Consider the following 20,941-nt stretch of genomic DNA (forward strand, 5'->3'; position numbering starts at 1 on the left):
CCTCACAAGTGTGTGTTGTTTTGTCCCCTCCCTCCTCTTCCTCCTAGTAGAGGCTCCATGCTCGCTATGTCTTGAATCTTTTGTATGAAGCCAGGAAACATCTGGTACAACTGCCAAACATCAACCGGGTCTCCACTTGTTACAGCGAGGAAATCACAGTATGTGGTAAGAGCCAGTCAGAAACGGCTTTTCACGAAGCAGAAAACTCTGCCTGTGATCAGGGAGGGGCAGGAGGACTGGAGGGGACCCGATGGCCACTTGGGCAGGCCGGGTTCACGCCTTCACACTGATTACATTTACATATTTACGCCACAGTTATTGAAGGTAGGGGTGGTGCCATGAAGGAGAACTGTGGGGTGAGAGGGCCCAGCCTCTGTTTTATTTTTCCCAGCGATTCAGATTTGGCCCCAAATTCATCCTCTCCATTCAGAACAAAATCCTAGCAAATAACCAGACCTTCCCTTGTTAGAAGACAGTTTACTTACTTACTGTACTTGAACAGGCCTAAATGCCTAGCAAATTATTCCTTCCATCCACATTTATTCTTCTTCCAGAGAGAAATCCTATTGATGACAATCTTCTCCATCTCCTTATGTTTTCAGTGATGTTTTAATAACCATTATAGACTGATGCCCTGCACTTGAACTTAGGGGAGACGGTGATACACCAGGGATTGTAAACTGGCAGCCTGCAATATGTCTTGTCTGCCTCAAAATGTTCTTAAATTTCTAACATTAGTTTCCAACATTTGAAAATTGGAGGATTTCATATTAAAATCCAGATTTCCAACTTCTTAAAATCTTGTAACACTGACCCGTGAGTAGCAGCTTCTTGCTTCAGGTGGGGCAAAAATCTCTCTAGTTCTCATCCAGGTTTTCAACCCTGCACTCTTCGGTCCCATTTTTGCTTCAGTAAAAACGTAAGTCATTTACTGTTCATGATAATCGCACAGGAGAAATATCGTGCTTTCTGCTTTCAATATTAACTATCCCTGCAACAAGGGAAGTTAATATTTATCCCTATCTTATATATGGAAAAATGAGTAAGCCTAAGTTTCTTTGTCAGGTTTTCCTGGGTATTTTCCTTTTATTTAAATTGAGATATAACTGACATAATACTGTATTAGTTGTAGGTATACAACGGGTATTTTCCTTTTTATAATAAAAAATTAGAAACAATGGTGAAGACCAATCAAAACTGATGTTTTTGTCTTTGTTAGGAGATTTACACGGCCAGTTGGATGACTTAATATTTATATTTTATAAGGTATGAATGCTCAAATTATGTTCCTGTCTTGCTCTGAGGTTTAATTTAGAAGTTCAAATACAGTCTCCATTAAAGAAATGCTTAAGTTATTACTTGGATTTTAAAATATTTTAGAATAATATTTGCTACTATGTAGCAAATGTGTAATGTAAAAGTCATCACCGCATTATATTCTAGTGTATTTTTATAAACTGTTTAAAACACAAAATGTAAGGTTAATAAAGAGAAAGAATCATTATTTGGGAAAAAGAAAATCAATTACTAAATAGAGAAATTGTTTATTATCAAAGCAACCAAAAGCTATTTTCATATCTATTTTTAGTTATCAAATACAGAGCATATAACAAGCTATATAAATATTCTATTAATGTAATTAACACAAAGCAGTTCCTGATGTATTGTCTTGTTAAATCCTGAGAAATCTATGGCAGCTATTGTTATTATTGCTAGTTAAGGACAGAGTGGCTGGAACTTAAAACGGGCCTTGGAATTACAAGTTCAGTGCCCTTTGCACAGACCACCTGGCAGCAGTGTGGCTTTGGATAAAGTGTTTATTTCGATGAGCATCTCATAACCTCAGCCTGGCTAGAAAGGAAATATGAGACCAATATAAAATATTTACAGTATTTCCAATATTCCCATCTTTTACTGACATTTCATGTTTGGAAGAGAGCCAGACAGCACAGAATTGGCTTTCAGGCCTGATAGGACTGTCAAATGCACACTGGCTTGACCCAATTTCCTATTCCCTTCCTTCCACTGCCTCTTCTTGGACTTCTCTCCTTATTGGGAAGAACGGCCTCCCGTCACCAGAGCGGGCCTATGTGTTCAACGGCGACTTTGTGGATCGAGGGAAGGATTCAGTAGAGATCCTGATGGTTCTTTTTGCCTTCATGTTGGTTTACCCAAAAGAGTTCCACCTCAACCGAGGAAACCATGAGGACCATATGGTGAACTTACGGTACAAACCAAAACACGCTTGGGAATTTGATCTTTACTTGCTGTGATTGTAAAGTTATTTTGCCAGAGCTTCTTATTTGTTAGATGCCTTTTTAAAGTAGTCTTCCAATTTTCTAAAGTGGAATACACAATATATACCATTTTAAAAGATTTTTTAAAAACTTATACAATATCCTACTGTTCTAATAAAACCATTACATTTGTTTTCACATAGCCATACACTTTATCATATAAACAATAAGGGTTCACTATAGAAAAAGTAGAAAATATAGATAAACAAAAGAAAATTAAAATATCCCACATCTCTACCCACAGATAATGGTATGATTTTAAACATTTTGGCAATTATTTCTCAGTGTCTTTTCCATATATTTAAGTAGATGCATCTAGAGCATGCATTTTTATAAAAATGCAAGCATGCTATAACTAATATCACTAAATCTAAAATCTGTTTCTGCTTCTAACTCTAGATATGGTTTCACAAAGGAAGTGATGCATAAATATAAGGTACGCTGCCTTTAAAAGCAAAAGCTTCTCTTAGTTCAGATAAGTTGAGTAAATTATTTGAAACTTACTATCATATTAATGTCATTTTTTTAGACACATGGCAAGAAAATACTAAAACTACTGCAAGATGTGTTCTGCTGGCTTCCGCTGGCCACTCTGGTTGATGAGAAAGTCCTGATTCTTCATGGTGGAGTGTCAGACATGACTGACTTGGAGTTCTTGGCTAAACTAGACAGGCACAAGGTACTGACTGAGTGCTAAAATAATGCAGATTTCACTATAATGCCAGGTGTCACTGCCAACATAAAACAGATGTCATCTTGACTCCATGCTGACTCCAGTTGACTAATAAATCTATTAAATCTTTGAACGGAGGATTGGGAATCCACAGCTGGTGCAAGCGTGCTGTGATCAATTAATGTTTGCCGTGGACGTGATAGTAGGGAGTGGCAGCTAGTGCCATCTGTTTGCCACTCCTGATCTAGGTAATTCTAATCACTACCCCTCAATCACTGCCACCTGATGTGACTCCATTTCCTAAATAATTCAGATCATCTTCAATTAAACTCAAAGGTATATTGAGGGCCTACTACATGCAGGGAGGATGCTGTTGGCAGATACGAAGATGAAGATCAATTGCAGTTAAAACTCAACAACCGTGTTTTAATTGCTTACTCTATGCAAGGAAAGTGCTAGCAGAAATACAAAAATAACCAGAGATGGTACTTGCCTTAAAGGAACTTACAATAACCAGAAGGGGGAGGGTGAGGATGAAAGACAGAGTACTTTATACCGCAATATGAATAGGTCTCGATTTTCTGTTTCATTTTGGAAGTGGAAAACTAGAAAGCAAAGATTCTAAGGAGTTCCCTAGTGGTCTAGTGGTTAGGATTCGGTGCTTTCACTGCTGTGGCCCGGCTTCAATCCCTGGTCTGGGAACTGAGATCCAGCAAGCTGCACAGTGCAGCCAAAAAAAATCAAAGATTCTGTTTCCTTTTAGTCATAGACTCTTACACTTGAATGGTATCTTCCTATAGCCTCTCTCCTCCACTGCCCATCCACACAGGAATCCCAGCTACGACATCCTTGACAACAGTAGCCTGAGCAGTTCCAAAGACAGAGAGGTTATTACACACAAGCCAGTCTACTTTGGGCAACTCTAATTGGTATAAAAGTCTATTTTATGAGACATAAATGAAAGAGCGTTTCATTTATGAAACCTGGGTTTGAATCTGGGAACATGCACTTCTTGGCTGGTATGGCACCTTTGTTTACTAGATTGTCCAGGGACCAAGGATTCTTAGGTCTTGTTGCCTGCCATCCTTAGCGTGTCATCCCCACGCCCTCATCTGCACAGCTTGCCACATCTGTGTTCCAGGCAATACAATAGAGGAATGAAGGGAAGAAGAAGATCCTACCTTTTAAAGACATAATGAAGACGTTGCATACATCTCTTCTGCTCTCATCCCATTGGTCAGAATGTAGTCTCAAAACATTCCTGTAGGCAGGATATGGTGGCTCCACTGATCTCTGTGGGACCAGCTTAACTTGAGTGTGATGGATCCCTGGCTTAATCCCTTCACCTTCACCAGGGAGTGGGTCATGAGTAGCTCCTCATAAGGTCCAGTCCAGCAAGGATGGAGATAGCCTTCTGGATGTTTATTCTTCCAAGATTTCAGCAGGACCCAGTCTCCAGGACAAAAGTTGCGCAGGTGAACATCTGCAGGAAACATTAACCTGCTAGAAGCAAACTTACATAGAGCAGTTAGAGTAGCTTCCAATGATTCTACACACCTGACATTATCTACGTTCCTTAATTTGAGTTCCTTCTGGATCTCAAACCATTTCTGGAACAATGGCAGGGTCTCTCATACAACATTTCATAGTTGGCTCAACTGGAGCCTGCTTGTAGGGTCTACCTTCAGTCAAAGCAGGGCAACTGGTGAGGCTTTATCCCAGGTTAAATTAATCTGACAAATTTTAGTTACAGTCTTTTTAAGAGTATGATTCCTCTTTTCCAGTTTGCAAGTAGATTGGGGTCGCCAAGAAGCATGTACTTTCCAACAAAGGTTTAAGACTCTAGATACTTCTTGAGTTATTCTTGCTAAAAAGGCCCCTCCATTGTCACTCTGAATGAACACAGGTAACCCAAACCTAGGAATTATTTCTTTTAGGAGAGCTTTAACAACCTCAGGCTTTTTCAGACCAGCAAGGAAATGCTTCTACCCAACCAGTGAAAGTGTCCACAAATACTAATAAGCACCTAAGGTTTCCAGTGGCTCTTGGCATCACAGTGAAGATCTTCTCCCAGTCCAGTACCTGGAGTCTGAACTCCTTTGATTAATGGCAGTGGCCCAGTTTTAGGATTATTTTTAGTACATACCATGCATTTCTGTATCACCTTCTGAATTGTCCTTTGCATGTTTGGTCCTGTAAGGAATTTCTGAATCCACTAGAGGGTGGCATCTCTCCCACAGTGGGTACTCCGGTGTATATAACGTATTACATCTTCTATAAGGCGTTCAGGTACAAGGATCTTGCTATGTCTGTTATAAACCCACCCTTCCTAGAGTCAGCATCCTGAGAATGGCCAGGACTCCAATCAGATCCCCATTCATTGGCCTTAAGTCTTCAGGAAAATACTTTGGATAGCATCTTGTCAGATCCACATCAGGGGATCAGGGCCAACATTGGGGATCTAGGTGTTTTAGTCCTGGCTGCTAGCTTTGCTGCTTGATCTGCTAGATTATTCCCTTGAGCAGTCAGACAATCTGATTTCTGATGTCCTGGGCAGTGGACATTCATTCTTTTGGCTCCATGACAGCTTCTAGTAAGGTTAAAATTTCTGTGGCAGGTTTAATTTCCTTCTTCTCTTCAGTTAACATCCTCTCTCTCTCCAAATGGCCCCAGCATGGACCACCAAGAAAGTACATTTTAGAATCAGTGAAAATAGTTACTCTCTTATCTTTACCTGTATGGGGGCCTCTCATCAGGGCTATAAGTTCCACCTTTTGTGAGGAGGTACGTGGGGGAAGGGCTTCTGCTTCCAGTGTCTTTGGGATGAGTTACCATTGCACACCCAGCTTTGCATTGTTCCTGGTCCATAAAGCTGCTTCCATCTGTGAACATCTCAAGGACTGGGTCCTCCAGTGGTTGGTCCATCAGGTCTAGGTGGCTGGAATAGCCTTGTGCGATTATCTGAATACAATCATGCATAGGCTCTTCAGTATTAGTTGGGAACAAAGTGGCAGGATTCAAGGTGGAGACTGCTTTCAGAGTAACATTAGGATTATCCAATAATATAGCCTGATATTTTCCTCATCTTCCTGAAGTTTACCAATATCCTTCCTTCTGTTCTAGGAGGAGAAGTGCACAGTGAGGGGTATGCACCGTGGTAGGTTGTTTTAGTATAAATTTCTCTGCTTCTCGTAAAAGATCACAGGTAGCTGCTATAGCCCAAAGACAAACTGGCCATCCCTTAGTAACTGTATCTAACTGCTTTGAGAAATATGCAACAGGCCTCCTTATGCTGCCCAGTTTCCGAGTCAGGTTTCCAAGGTTGATTCCTTGTCTCTCATGAACAGATAAGTCAAAGGGCTTTCTGATGTTATCTGGAAGACCTAAAGCCAGGGCAGTTAGCAGTTTTTCTTTGATAACCTGGAATGCCTTATGGCATTTCCCTAGTCCAGACTTGAGATTCACTGCCTCCTCCTTTAGGAGCTTCCTAAAGGGGTTTTGCAATGAGTCCAAAGTTGGGGATCCAAATGAGGCAGAACCCAGCCATTCCTAGGAATCCCTGCCGTTGTCTCTCGGCAGTGGGAACGGCAACCCTGACTAGAGCTTCCTCTGTCAGGGATCAAGTCTCTCTGCCCTTGTGAGAGTTCAAAACCCAAATATTTGACAGAGGGCAGAAAATCTGTGCCTTTTTCTTGGACACATTATAGCCTCATTCAACCAAAAATTCAAAGTCAAAACCATACTCTGGTCTGAGGTGTCCTTTGTCTTACTAGCAATCAGAATATCATCCACATACTGCATCAAGGCTCCCTCAATTAGTTGAGGGTCCCCCAAATCTTTTGCCAGGATTTCTTCAAATATTGTGGGGGAATTTTTGTTTTTTGGTTTTTTTTGGCCATGCTGCACGTCGTGCAGGATCTTAGTTCCCCGACCAGGGATCAAACCCGCGACCCCTGCAGTGGAAGCGGGGAGTCTTAACCACTGGACCGCCAGGGAAGTCCCTTGTGGGTGAATTTTCAAATCCCTGAGGAAGTACTATCCAACGGTACTGTTAACTTCTGTATCTAGATCTTACTATTCAAAAGCTAACGACTCTTGGGATTCAAAACTCATGGATATACAAAAAAAAGGGAATCCTTCAACTCTAATGCAGTAAACCAACAAAAATCTCCGGACAAAGTAGTGAGCAGAATATACAGGTTAGGGACTACTGGATGAATATCTTCTACGACTTGATTAATTGCTCTTAAGTTGTGCACAAACCGATATTCATCTGTGCCTGGTTTCTGGACCAATAAAATTGGAGTATTATAAGGTGACGGCACAGGCATATTAAATCATGTTCAAGGAAGGCCAGTAACAGGGGTTGAATTCCACACTTTGCCTGCTCCTTTAACGATTACTGCTTTAAGTTTGGAATGTTTGCCCCAGAGTGAAGTCTAACCTGTCTAGGCTTAGCCATCTTTGCTCTCCCTGGCCTCCCATCTGCCCATACCTCCAGACTCACTTCCTGCAGTATCTCATCCAGAATCATTGCTAGCTGTCCTCTTCAAGGTCAGAGCAATAAAGTCTGCAGTGCGCAAGCCTGTTCTGATGATATTTTAATACCCATTCATCCAGGTGCAAAGGTAACCTTGGCAGTAAATTTAGTTAGTAAATCTCATCCCAGAAGAGGAATGGGGTATTCAGGCATGTATAGAAAGCTATACTTCAGATGGGTTTTCCCCATCTGGCAGTCTAGCAGCAGGAGAAAAGACTTTTTCAAGATTTCTCCAGACACCCCAGTTACTAAAACACAGTCTCAGAAGAGAGTTTAGAAAGCTGGGTATTTAAAAACCAAGTGAGTGGCCCCAAATTGGTCAGAAAATCTGAAAGTTGATTTCCCACCCTCATCATCACTGGGGCCTCTGTAGGAGAGATATTGATGGATTTTGACAGGATTTAAAGGAAACCCTGGGCCCCATCATTCTTGGTCACTCATTCTCAGTTTGGGCATCTGGTGTGCCACTTGTTGTTTACCTTATTCAAGAGTCTTATTTAGGATGGGACACTCTTTTCCAGTGTCACTGGAGGGGTCCCACTATGGGGTGCTCCATTCGAGTGGAAGCTTGGGGCCGCCTAACTTTTGCTGAGTCCCTTGTGTGGGTCCTTGAGTTGGTCCAGCTCTTTCCTGTGTTAAGGCAGCCGCCAGCAGAATGGCCTGTCGTTTCCTTCTCTGTTGTTCCCTTTTCTTCCGAACCTGGTCTCTGCCATTAAAAAAAAGGCAATTTCAACAAGTTGAGACATAGGCATCCCTAAAGCCCCTTCCACCTTTTGCAGTTTCTTCTGTATATTGGGGGCACTCTGACCAATAAAAGTTGTTTTGGTACCCCTCTTCGCAATGAAGAATGAAATGTTCATTTCAATCTGCAAGAATGAAATCTCAGTAACGTTCAAGTTTTGGCCTGTCCCCAGCATTCACATCCCAATTAGGATCCACCGTTGGTACAGCTACACTTGCCGCAGCCCGTACCCGGTTGCCAGGGGTTTCAGTATGAAGCCAATATGCCTCCTCCCTAGCTTTATCCAGCACCATTCTAGTTGTCCAGTTCTTCTGAAATGAGGAAGGTATTTAACACATTTTTAACATCTGCCCAGGTTGGGCTGTGAGTTGCAAAAATCGATGAAAAAAAGATTTTCCATTCCCTTTGGGTCATCTCTCTAAGGTTGGCATATTCTTCCGATTAAATACATCTAAAGCTGAAAAGGGGGAGTGGACCCAGATCAGTCCCATTGGCTGCCCGGTCTCAGCATTCACACCCACAACGGGGACTTACTTACCTTAACAGATATTGCCCCACCTGAGCTTGGGTAGCTCCCTGGCCAAACTGAGTACCCCGATCAGTATGCAGTATGAGAGGGGAAGACCGTTCCTATTTCTGGATCTAACGGGTGGGGGGGTAGGGGTGGGGACGAACCTGAGGCTGTGACTCAGGCGCTGGCAATGAAACAGCAGCAGCACCATCATGTAAGGGTGGAGGAGGAGCAGTCGAAGCGACGTTCGACTGAATTAATAGCAAGTCGTCTTCCTTTTCATTAGAATCAAGCAAAACAGGTTTCTTTGCCTTCCCTTCCTGTTGGACCATAATCTTACAATAACATATCAATCTTCTGATACAATAACATAAAAGACTAGACATAAGTTATTTCATCTTATTTTTCTTCCCATTTACAAAATCTACTTGCAAAATTGTAATTCAAGGATCCACTCAGACCATTGTGCTCCAGGGTCTTAAGGATATTGTGGCCATGCAGTGTTACCAAAAAAACCCCATAAAAACAAAAAACCTCTTCCATGAATTTATAACTGAACGTCTCCCAATTTTGGAGAATGCTGCCTAGAGGGCTGCAAGGGGGAACTGAATTAATATTTCCCCTTTTGAAGAGGCTTTGCTTCCAGGTGGTCACAGCAGTGAAATTTTTCCAAGGGTCCTTGCTACAGTCACCAAGAAGTTGAATCCCCAATTGCCAATCCTTAGCAACTTAAGACAATCAGCCATAGGTGGACACGGACAAAACAAGACCAAAACAAAACCAAAAACCAGAGCCCCGGGCCTTTAACCCAGGTATGGAGGTCAGAATTGCCAAACAATCTAGGCACAGGTGCATTTCTTTAACAAGGTTACTCACCCAAAGACGTCTTCCAACCCCAAATCCCCAAAACTGTCTCCTTGCTGCAGAACTAAGCACTGAAGGTCAGCAGCACCTCACGAGGGAAACCCAGAGGATGGTTCCTGGAAAAAACGGGCAAGGGAGCTGCTTGGACTCACCCACAGGCTCTCAATACTGGCAAGGGGCCAACCAACCACAGCCAAAAGGTCCATCTGGACTTACCTCCTGGCTGGTTTGCCATATTTGTTACCAAACTAGGTTCCTTTTGCCCTAGCATAGCAGCCAAAATGCTGAGACACTGAGGTTTACAGCAAAGAGAGGGTTTATTGACAAGGCAGCCAAGTGAGGAGAGGGAGAACACATCTCAAATCTGCCTCCCTGAAGGCAAGGTGCTCAGTGTATTTATAGGAGAAAGCAGCAGGGCATCTGAGGTGTGAGGAGTGTGGGGAAAGGTGATTAGAAAAAGGTGCAGTAATCATGGTTCTGGGCAGGTGTAACCAGGCTACACAGTCCTCTCCACCTTCAAAAGGGCACTAATAGTACCCTAGTGCATGCCTAGTTGAAGGGTCAGTGGTCCCCTCCAGTCTTAATCAGCTCAGCTCGAACTAGACGCAGCTGATTCCAAGTTCCCGGAAAACAACTCAGGCAAGCATCTTATTTAGGCTGTGTACTGCTTGGAGGACATTCAAGTCTTCTGTAGCAACAATTAAAACAACCTTGATTAGCGAAGGCAGGTTATAGGTGGAATGGATTTAACTAATGATTACCCACAGTTTCAGAAAATCGGAGAAGCAGGGGCTCTGGATTCAGTCCTGGTGCAGTCTTAGTATCTCTGTGCCTCAATTTTCTTACCTGTACTATAAGTAAGGATGCTGTCTCATAGGGAGGTGAGGGCTAATCAATGAATTCATGCAAAACTATGAAGATGGCATCTCATAGGGGTGTGAGGCCTCATCAATGAATTCCTATAAAGGGCCAAGGATAGCACCTATTTGGAAGAGGCTCAATACATATTAAAACTATTATTCCCCTTAAGAATAAAAGTTAGGGGTGCCTCTTTTTTTAATAAATTTATTTATTTTATTTATTTATTTTTGGCTGCGTTGGGTCTTCATTGCTGTGCAGGGACTTTCTCTAGTTGCGGTGAGCGGGGGCTACTCTTCGTTGTGGTGCACGGTCTTCTCATTGTCGTGGCTTCTCTTATTGCGGAGCACGGGCTCTAGGCGTGCAGGCTCAGTAGTTGTGGCGCATGGGCTTAGTTGCTCTGTGGCATGTGGGATCTTCCCAGGCCAGGGATTGAACCCGTGTCTCCCGCATTAGCAGGCGGATTCTTAACCACTGTGCCGCCAGGGAAGCCCTAGGGATGCCTCTTGAAGCAGATAACATCCTTATAAAGTTACCTGAGGATCGTAAGGGCAGGACTGATGGACTGGCCCTCGGCTGTGAGTTGGCAAGAAGACAGATGAGGAGAGAAGGAGGTGGTTATGAGTCCACTCACATTTTGTGGATTTTCACTCTCTATGCCCAGGGCTGGAACTGCCTAGGAAGTAATTAGCACTTGTCCAGTGTTAGAGAAGAACCTCTGTTCTGTTCTCTTCCATCTGGATCCCTCTTCAAATGTCAGTCAGTTACCGCCGAGCCACTCTGAGTGTCCGTCTTTGTTCCCGCCCACAGTCGGTCCACACCAGGACGTGTGGTGTGTACATCAGCCCTTAGACCTATTTGCAGAAAGTTCTTGCTCCTTGATTACACACTTGCACAGAATTCCCCCTGTGAACCAGACCTTTATCTTGATGTCCTTGTGGAACACTGTGGCCCTCAGTCTTCACGGTGGCACTCAGGCACCCCGGGAATGGCTGCTCTTTCCCTTTGGCTGGATGACCCAGCTCTGCTCTGTGGCCTGAGCCCTCTCTTTCTCATGATCAGAATTCTTCCTGCTTGTGTCCTCTACATTGGTGGCTTGGTCCCAGTACCATAATGACTCTGAGGCAGTGAGAGGGACCACACTCAGTCCCTTTGGCAAGAAGAGTATCTTCCCGATTAGGTCCAGGCTGAAAAGAGGTCCTGCCTTCCCCTCCCCTGTCCTTCCTCAGCAGACAAGATAGCACTTCCTGTACACTGCCAGTAAGTGCTGTCTCTCCCACAGTAAGCATCAAGTTTTTCCCATCCCAACATTTCTCAGCCGTAGGCTGCATTTCTTCTTTGTTTTTGCGTCTGTGGAACAACAGGAAAGTCAATAAGAGCTCTCCTTCCTGAGAGGTGCCCTTTCCCATCCTTGTCTAAAAATCGCTAGGTTCCTAGAAACAATGACCTAGGTTAGCATTTTCCAATTATCTGTGGTGGAGGACCAGGTTTCATAAATTTCTAATTTGTCACAGATCAATACTTTTGTAAAATCCAATAAATGTGAATGACTAGAAAAATGAGATACAAACAAAACATATAAGCCCACTGATCACGTGCTTGAATGACAGCAGTATCAAATTGCTATAAAAGCTTCTAAAGGCTTACTCCTAGTTCTCTGCTGACCTTGTCACCGCCGGGACAATCCGTGGAGCCCAATGCAGGGAGCACTGACTTGATGCCAAAGTGCTGCTCAAAAAGGACCAACCGTCTCATTGAAGCATCTGTTATCTTTTCTGGACATTTTTAGATTGTTTCCACCATGAGGTGCAAAACGAGAAAGGAGCATAAGAAACAGGCGGAGAAGGGAAAAGCCAACCAGACGAGCTCTGCCGGGAGACCCTCCCCGTGGTTCCTCCCCGAAAGCCACTCTCTCCCCACCTCGCCTCTCCGCCCCAGCAGCCAGAAGGCCCACAGAGCCGGGCGCTCCTCCAGCGTCCCCTGCAGGGTCCCCCTGGACCCCAACGAGCTCTCCCATTGGGTGCGGCACTCCACGGACCTGGAGCTGGAGAGGTGTCGGCAGCAAGCGGGCTTCCCGGTGATCAAGGAGAAGGAGGAGCCCTTGCCCTTGGCATCCGAAGCGGACTCGGAAGCTGAGGGGCGGCCGGAGCCCACTCAGGAGGCGTGGAGGCAGGTGGGTGTGGCCGGCGCTACTCCCTGCACTTTGGCTGCCTTCGGGAAAGAGGGAGGATTTCAGAAAAACCGAACAAATCTCCTCCTTCCATGTAAATTCAGAGTGGTTTTTTTTTTTCGCCCCTCTTTCTCTCCCTCCCTGGAGTTAGAACACCCCAGAAGGATATTGGTATTTGCCTAATAACTCATACTTTGGAGTTTTATAAAGGATGGGAAGATGTAGCAGGTGGGCTCTATTGTCTGCGTAAACTAGGTTTAGTGACCTAGCATCACTGGGCTAAGAAGGTAAGCCACAGTTTATTGGATGCTATTTTATATATATCTGACATCTATCAGTTGGCTGCTGTGGCTCAAGGCCAGAAGGGCTACATCGGCCGCTTCTGTCTTCTGTTTTCAGGCAACTAAAGGCTTTTCCAAAATCTTCAGAACTGCATCCCATGGCCACCCCTAGCTGCAAGGGAGAGTGCGAAAGCAAGTATTTAGCCAGGCACATTGCCATGCCGAATACCCCAGGAAGAGTTCTGTTAGCTAGGAAGGAGGAGAACGGAAATTGAGTAGGCACGCACAGTGCTTGCCGAAATAGATGACTCTGGCGGCCAAATGGGGGGCCACTTCCACAGGCCAAGACTTTGGCAGGGAGACCTGTAATCCAGGTGGGAGATTCTGCTGCCGGTGATCTTGTGTAGTAGTGCTAATAGGACTACCTGAACTCATTGGTGTTCAACCATTTTTGACCTACGAAAAATGGCAGCTTCTTATGCCTCATTCAGTAAAGAAAAGGAGGGAATTCAGAATTACTTAAGAGGTAAAATTAGCAGAACTTGCTGATGGATTGGACGGAGGGTGGTGAGAAAGGAGGAATCGCAGGTGACTCTGAGGCTACAAACCTCCAAGAGAGAGACGGTGAGTCTGGGTTACACTCTCCCTGAGTTATCGATCTGGACCTCAACATCGACTTACAACTGAAACTTTAAAATGCAAGTCTCTCCTTTTGCAAAATATGCCTTTTCTCTCTAGGTGGTGGATATACTGTGGAGTGACCCCATGGCTCAGGCGGGCTGCAAGGCCAACACCGTTCGAGGAGGTGGCTGTTATTTTGGGCCTAATGTGACAGAACGGTTGCTACAGAAATACAATCTGCAATTCCTGATCCGCTCGCACGAGTGCAAACCCGAGGGCTATGAATTCTGCCACGGCCACAAGGTGGGCAGGCCTCTGCCATCGCGCAAGGGTGGTCCGGTCCATATCGCCCTTCCAGGGCATGGATGAGCTAAGGCTCTCAGCTCCTCACTATCGGCTGTGCCTTGTAGCTGTTATCCATTTGCCATCCACTTGCCCAAAGTAACTAGGTTCTTTACAGTCATTTATCCTTGACTTTTGTAGCCTCTTTAAAACTCACATTTTGATTGAGGCCACCACTTACCAATACCCTGAGAGGAAAGTGAGGGGCAGACATGGTCCCATTTCATGGATGGAAATATGGCCCAGTGTTTTCCCAGCCACATCTCTATTCTTTGTCACATTGCTTACTGTCACAGGTCTCAAACTACACTGTAGGGTAACAGGATCTCTGCACTGAGCCCCAGGCAGGCATTCAGGATGGTTTGTCTCCTCAGGAGCATAATTAACATCCTGTCTAAATCTTTGGGTATCTCCAAATCCTACTATGTTTGCTTAGCCTAATGCCCAGAAATACCAACTCTACAGGAGAATTACAGGTTTCCATGCTGAGGAAAAAAGTTTGACATCAACTAATGTAAGAAACGTTTAACAGGAGTGTTAAACAGTTGTATAAGTTTCTTTACTGCAGGACTTCTGAGAGCCTTTAATTTCCTATATTCATTGTAAATCTCCAAGAAGAGATACAGTGTCTAGCGTTTTCCATTGTCTTGACAGTGGAAATTTTTTTCACAGAACATCTCAGGAGGCCCAGCACTCCAAAGGAGACTCTGCTCTGAGGCTTCACACCACCTTTAATAACTGATCTGCCTGCTAGTTGTAATGGCCATCCCAGTTAATCAGACCTAGCTTGCCTCTGAGTCGAACCAAATGAAGTGTTTTCTATGACCCCTGCTATTTTTGATTGGGATAAAAATGTGAAGAAAACATGTTGTGGATGTCCTATCAGAGTTCAAGTTTTTATTACTTGAGTCATAACTCCTGCCCTATTAGCATTAATGATAAAAAAAAAATCCAAAACGAAACAAAAAAAACATAGACGAGATCAAGAAGAAACAGCCACCCCTGAAATTGGGTTGGGCCCTGTAGGGTTGAGGGTGAAGAGTTCTTCAGTGAACCTGAATGCCCGTCTCTTTCCTGCTTTTTCATTTAGGTGTTAACCATCTTTTCTGCCTCCAACTACTATGAAGTTGGCAGTAACAGAGGAGCCTATGTCAAACTAGGGCCGGCCTTGACCCCGCACATTGTGCAGTTTCAAGCTAACAAGGCAACCCACACGCTTACCATGAGGCAAAGGCAAGACTTTTCAATGAATGATTTTCAGAAAGACAGAATTATAGTGTTCATGGAAACTTTGAAGTGCAAATGTCATTACATTTATCCAAATTCTAAGTCAGAGTTCAAAATTTAGCTGTGTCAGCAGTAGGACCTAGAATAGACATCAAAACAGGGCCTCTTCTTTCTCCTCCATACACTCTAAAATCTCCACCTACCCATCATTAATGGAAGGGACAAATTTGCTTCCTGCAGAATTTATTCTCCGTGGGTATGTCTTGGGTGAAGTCCATATACCAGGCCACTAAATATTTCCAGGGTCACTCTTCCTTTTTCTTTCATCCTTAAAGCATTTGTGTTACCTAGTCAACCACAGACAAAGGTTCTTTCACTATCTGGGGATTTAGCAGATGGATTTCAGTGCACACATTTGTTAACAATGCTCCTTTCTTCCTGGGAAGAGAGCATATAATATTACTTAAATGGTTTCTGTTGAGATGAGTCTGAGTTCTAATCTTAGTTGAGAGCTTACTATACACTAATTGTTATTGTAAAGAATTTATATATTGTTTCACAATGAGCTTATGAAAAACACAGCATTACTAATTTCAGTTTTATAGATGAGATCATTAAGGAACAGAGGTTAAATCAGTGGCCATTGGTCACACAGCTAGTAAGTGGTGAAAGTAAGCCTTGACCCAGACAGTCTTATTTCAGAACCCACGTACTTAACAACTCTACAGTGCTGTTGCCCACTGAGAAGCTGGCCCCAGAGTATATAAGCTGCTGAAAGATACAGTTGCAGTGCTGCTGAACAAGCTTAATTATCAGCCAAACTAAATTAGAAATCAAAACAAAGTCAGCATAGGGACTTCCCTGGCAGCACAGTGGTTAAGAATCCGCCTGCCAATGCAGGGGACACGGGTTCAATCCCTGGTCTGGGAAGATCCCACATGCCACGGAGCAACTAAGCCCGTGCGCCACAACTACTTAGCCCACGCACCACAACTACTGAAGCCTACGCGCCTAGAGCCCGTGCTCCGCAACAACAGAAGCCACCGCAATGAGAAGCCCGCGCACAGCAACGAAGAGCGGCCCCAACTCGCTGCAACTAGGGAAAGTCCACGCGCAGCAACGAAGACCCAACACAGCCAAAAATAAATAAAATTTTTTAAAAAGTGAAATAATGTAATTTTTTTAAAAAGTCAGCATAAATCTAGTGGGAAAAGAATACAGGAATATTTAATATCTGCCTTGTGTGAGTGCTATAAAAGTGCATTATTTTAAATCACTCTTGAGTTATTAAATACTCAATAGTTACTCAGCACTCAAGTTTTACACAATCAGAGCCAGCATCACTCAAACAGAAGTATTATGTGAAAATCTAAGCTCACCAAATGATAGTCAAACCTACTATGCTACAGAATCATCTCTGGAACTTTATAAAAAATCGTTTATTGGAGCCTCATCCCACCCCTCCCAAATTAGAATCTCCAGGGGTGGGCCCCAGGCACCTGGAATACCATGATTCCATGTGATTTAGATGTTCCCACCGCAAAAGGATTCACTGTGGGGAACCCTATAAATAACGTGTTTTAATACCGTAATTAACACTCACCTTTTAAAAATATTCACTGATTGCATTAAAGCAAGTACAACATCCCCTAATTTATGCAGAAGTCACTTGTCTTAACAATTCCAACTATTTGGACCACAATGGAGAACTAAGAAGTAAAGAGGAAAACGTCTCTGACAACCATAATGGATGTCTCAGTGTCCATCAACTCAAGATCATGTGTTTTTCCTAGAGGAACCCTCATTCAGAATCCATTTATTTTTGGTTTAAACCCACATCTCATGATAATAGTTTAGCCAGCCTGGAGTCCACTTGTCAAGATTGATTTCTGGCCCTTCCCCTTATTAGCTATGGGACCTTGGGCTAGTTACTTACACTGTAATAGGCATAATAGTTGTACCTACCTCAGTGGGTGTTGGAGGATTAATCAGATGATCCACGCAGAGCTCAATATGCGCTGCTTGACGTAGGGACAGAGAGCCTTGCGCATCCAAGGCAGGTCTCAAGGCCATTGCTATACTCCATCCCTGCATGATAACCATCAATGAGCACAATTTACCAGAAATAGTTTAAATGCTTTTCAAACCAGTGGTTCTTGAACTTTTAGGGGGTCCCATACTTCTTTTAGCCTCTGATAAAACAACGAACTCACCAGAAAAAGCACATACGCTCACACACCCATGAAATCTGAGATGAATTTTAGGCAGCTCATACTTTTCTGAGGGTTTATGGAGACCATTATGCTAAGTATCTTAAATTTCAAGGAAGACTTTCATCAAACATGATTAAAATGGGGTTTTTTGGTTTGTGTTTTGGCCTTTTTTTACTTTTAGCACTTGAAAAGATAGGTTATCTGATCATCATTTATAGAATGGCTGCTTCCTCAATGACATAGGACAAAGTATATATTTACCTTTTATCTCTTTTTATATTCTTGTTTATTCAACTACAGATATTTATTGAACACATTTTAGGCCAAGTACCATGCCCAGCATTACTCTGTTGACCCAGTAAGCATAAGAAAACTAACTTAGTGATATTTTGTTATTCATAAATCCTGCCTTGTGACTGTTTAATGTAATAATAAATTACAAGGAAAGCATATGATTATGATAACAGATACCATTTGATGAGTGCTTTCTATGTGCCGGGCTTTCTTCTAAGTGCTTTACATGAATTTACTTATTTAATCTTCACAATAATCCTATGAGTTAGGTACCATTTTTGTCACTATTTTGTAGATGGCGAAAATGAGGTACAGTATAATTTGATAACTTTACCACAAAGGTGGTGTTTCTCTAGAACTTCTGCTCTAACCACTGTCCTACACTGGGAAGGACAGAAGCATTCTGCAGACAGATCCTATTTGTGCACAGCAGGGCAAAGCAGGAGAGCATTGGGGAGAAAAAAGAGACGAGCTCTTTGAAGGTTGAGACATTAAGAAAGAGAGAGGAGAAATTTAGTAAAAATCCAAGACTATTTATTCTATACTAATGTTTTAAAATGTTCCTTTTCATCTCCTGTCCCAGGATTAGCAGAGTTGGGGAGTCGGCTCTGAGAGCCCTACGTGAAAAGTTATTTGCCCATTCCTCAGATCTTCTTGTTGAATTTAAGAAGCGTGATAAATATAAAACTGGTAAGACTGATCAAGTAAAATATTCATAGAGGAGGGCAGCTGGCCAAAAAACCCTCTGTTTCAGGTAATTAGCAAATAAATATTTGTTTAAATGACCAGAAGACCTTTTTGAATACGTCCTCCCTTATTCAACTTAACATCCTAGTTATCTTTCCTAAATTCATAAATTCTAAGCTTTTAGCAGAACGTGAACTTAGCTAAATATAAACAAAGCTGGTGAAAAGAAATGGAGTCAAGGGAAGGGTGACAAGGCCAGAACTAAGCAAAAAGAAACAGGGGGACAGGTTACCAGAGTGGGTCCAAGACTAACAAAAGATCAGTGATTTGGTTTCTCACTGTTAAGTGTGTGCTTGTCTGTTCCTTGTTCTATTATCCAAGCTGGAAATTTTGTCTTTTCTCAACTCGGTGGAATGTCTAATGGACATTGACTACATGTAGCCCTATTAAAAAATAGCAGTAACAGTCATAAAATCATAGCACTACCTTTTCGTACGCATAGAAATAACCAATGCTATGTATACGTGTGTGTGTGTGTATATGTATTTGTGTGTGTGTGTGTGTGTGTGTGTGTGTATATATATATATATATAGTGTTTTATGATATTACTTACAAGAGTCTTGTGTGACTTCCAGCAGTATTGCCAAATAGATTTGGCAAATAAAAACAGAATGCCTGGGCTTCCCTGGTGGCGCAGTGGTTGAGAATCTGCCTGCCAATGCAGGGGACACAGGTTCGAGCCCTGGTCTGGGAAGATCCCACAAGCCGTGGAGCAACTGAGCCCGTGAGCCACGATTACTGAGCCTGCGCGTCTGGAGCCTGTGCTCCACAACAAGAGAGGCCGCGACAGTGAGAGGCCCGCGCACCGCGATGAAGAGTGGCCCCCGCTTGCCACAACTAGAGAAAGCCCTCGCACAGAAATGAAGACCCAACACAGCCAAAAATAAATAAATTAATTAATTAAAAAAAAAAACACAGAACGCCTAATTACATTTGAATTATAGACAACAAATAGTTTTTAAATATAAGTATGTCCCATGCAATATTTGGGACATACTTATAGTCTGTCTGGAAATCAGATCTACTGGGCATCCTGTATTTTATCTGGCAACCCTACTTTCCAGCCAACTCTACCATAACCAACAAAAATAGTGACAGTACCCATTATTCCTATTATCTACAGATAGTAAGAAGAATGTCAGGATAAAAGATTTGTAGGTGATGAGTCAACAAGTTAGCTCTTTCCTATAGGTCTAATCACCCTGAGTGACTGGGCAGCCGCCGTGGAGTCTGTGTTGCATCTAGGACTGCCATGGCGGATGCTGAGGCCACAGCTGGTGAGCAGCTTGACAGATAACAAGCTGGAGTACAAGTCCTGGCTGAAAAACTTGGCCAAAGAACAATTCAGCCATGAGGTAAGGGTGTGAAAATGGTGGATGAAGGCGTACTGTGGACCGTGAAGCCCCTTATGGAGAACTTTGAATCATAAACAACCAAATATTGAGAACCCCAAAGGGAAGATGAATGGAAACAACTATTTGTTGAGTTTCTATGTGTCAGACTTTGTGTTAAGTGACCTACACATATTGCCTCCGTTTATCCTCAAAACCACCTCCAAGAGGTAGGTATAATCAGCACCAACATACCCCAAGAGAACACTGGTCACAAGGGTTAGATAACCTGCCTAGGATAATAGAGTTTCTAAGTTATAGAACTAGAACTCAAACCCAGGTCTGACTGATTTCCTTGACACGATGCTGCTTCCCCTATTTAAAAAGGTGTTTGTTCAGTAAATGCTTATGTGTAATGTATGTGAGGCCTTGGGCTACGTACTTTTTTTAAAAAAAGCTTTATTGCAATATAATTCATATATCATGCAGTTCACCCATTTAAAGTGTAGAGTTCAATGGTTTTTAGTATATTTGCAGATATGTGCAACCATCACCATGGTCAGTTTTAGAACATTTTCATCATGGGCTAGGTACTTCTTAAACCATCAGATTATTTAGTAGGCTGAAGGGGGCTGGAGTGAAGGGATCATAAAACATCATCAGGTTCTTTCAAGAGTCTTATTGTCAGGGTTGCTTGTGTGTTAATTATCTATTAGGAGAAGCCTAAACATAAAAGATAGAAGGAAAATGAGTTTTTTCTTGCAGAATATACAATCAAGTTTGCTGGAAGCACTGTATCGAAACCGATCCAACCTGGAGACCATTTTTAGGATCATAGACAGTGATCATTCAGGTAAAGGCGCTCATTATCCTGCCACTTCTGACACAGCAAGTATTTTACCTCCCACCTTTTAGTCTCCTCCCTGATTATTTACCTTTCTACTCAAGCACTTTCGGAGCAAAATTAGTGGCAGTGCTTATAGATGGGCAGAAACTAGGATAGTATTTGAGCCACATGAGCCATCCCTACGCAAGAGGGGTTGGGCAGAGAAGAATGAAGACAAACTGAATGAGAACTTATTATAGGAAGAATTATAATAGTTGTGATATTCCTTATCCCTTCTATCAAAGTAGCCACAAAGGAGTGAAGAGTGTCTAGAACAGAAAGGCTTTTGCAATCTTACTCCCAAAGTATTATTTTTCAAATTTTTAAATTTTTAAATAATTAT

General features: G+C 42.9%; 1 protein-coding gene and 1 long non-coding RNA gene across 3 annotated transcripts in view; one reads left to right on the forward strand and one right to left on the reverse strand.

The window, feature by feature from the left end:
* PPEF2 (protein phosphatase with EF-hand domain 2) overlaps positions 1 to 20,941 on the forward strand; it is a 36,550-nt gene that overhangs the window by 7,705 nt on the left and 7,904 nt on the right. The window contains exons 5-15 of the mRNA XM_082390177.1: positions 51 to 165; positions 1,220 to 1,266; positions 2,061 to 2,227; positions 2,697 to 2,733; positions 2,827 to 2,976; positions 12,275 to 12,658; positions 13,675 to 13,860; positions 14,990 to 15,132; positions 18,217 to 18,323; positions 19,573 to 19,736; positions 20,478 to 20,565. Of these exons, the coding sequence (XP_082246303.1) occupies positions 51 to 165; positions 1,220 to 1,266; positions 2,061 to 2,227; positions 2,697 to 2,733; positions 2,827 to 2,976; positions 12,275 to 12,658; positions 13,675 to 13,860; positions 14,990 to 15,132; positions 18,217 to 18,323; positions 19,573 to 19,736; positions 20,478 to 20,565 (1,588 nt within the window). The remainder of the gene's footprint in view (positions 1 to 50; positions 166 to 1,219; positions 1,267 to 2,060; positions 2,228 to 2,696; positions 2,734 to 2,826; positions 2,977 to 12,274; positions 12,659 to 13,674; positions 13,861 to 14,989; positions 15,133 to 18,216; positions 18,324 to 19,572; positions 19,737 to 20,477; positions 20,566 to 20,941) is intronic.
* Positions 2,219 to 20,941, reverse strand: part of LOC309627963 — a 59,055-nt gene continuing 40,332 nt past the window's right edge. Inside the window, exons 2-4 of one of the 2 annotated variants that reach the window (XR_014244066.1) lie at positions 17,092 to 17,214; positions 7,990 to 8,216; positions 2,219 to 2,339 (exon numbers count right to left, since the gene is read on the reverse strand). This is a non-coding gene — a long non-coding RNA (uncharacterized lncRNA). Of the gene's footprint in view, positions 2,340 to 7,175; positions 8,217 to 17,091; positions 17,215 to 20,941 lie in introns of those variants that run through there. The other variant, XR_014244067.1, reaches the window with a different exon arrangement.

This window comes from Balaenoptera borealis (assembly GCF_965194805.1).
Source record: "Balaenoptera borealis genome assembly, chromosome: 4".
NCBI lineage: Eukaryota > Metazoa > Chordata > Mammalia > Artiodactyla > Balaenopteridae > Balaenoptera > Balaenoptera borealis.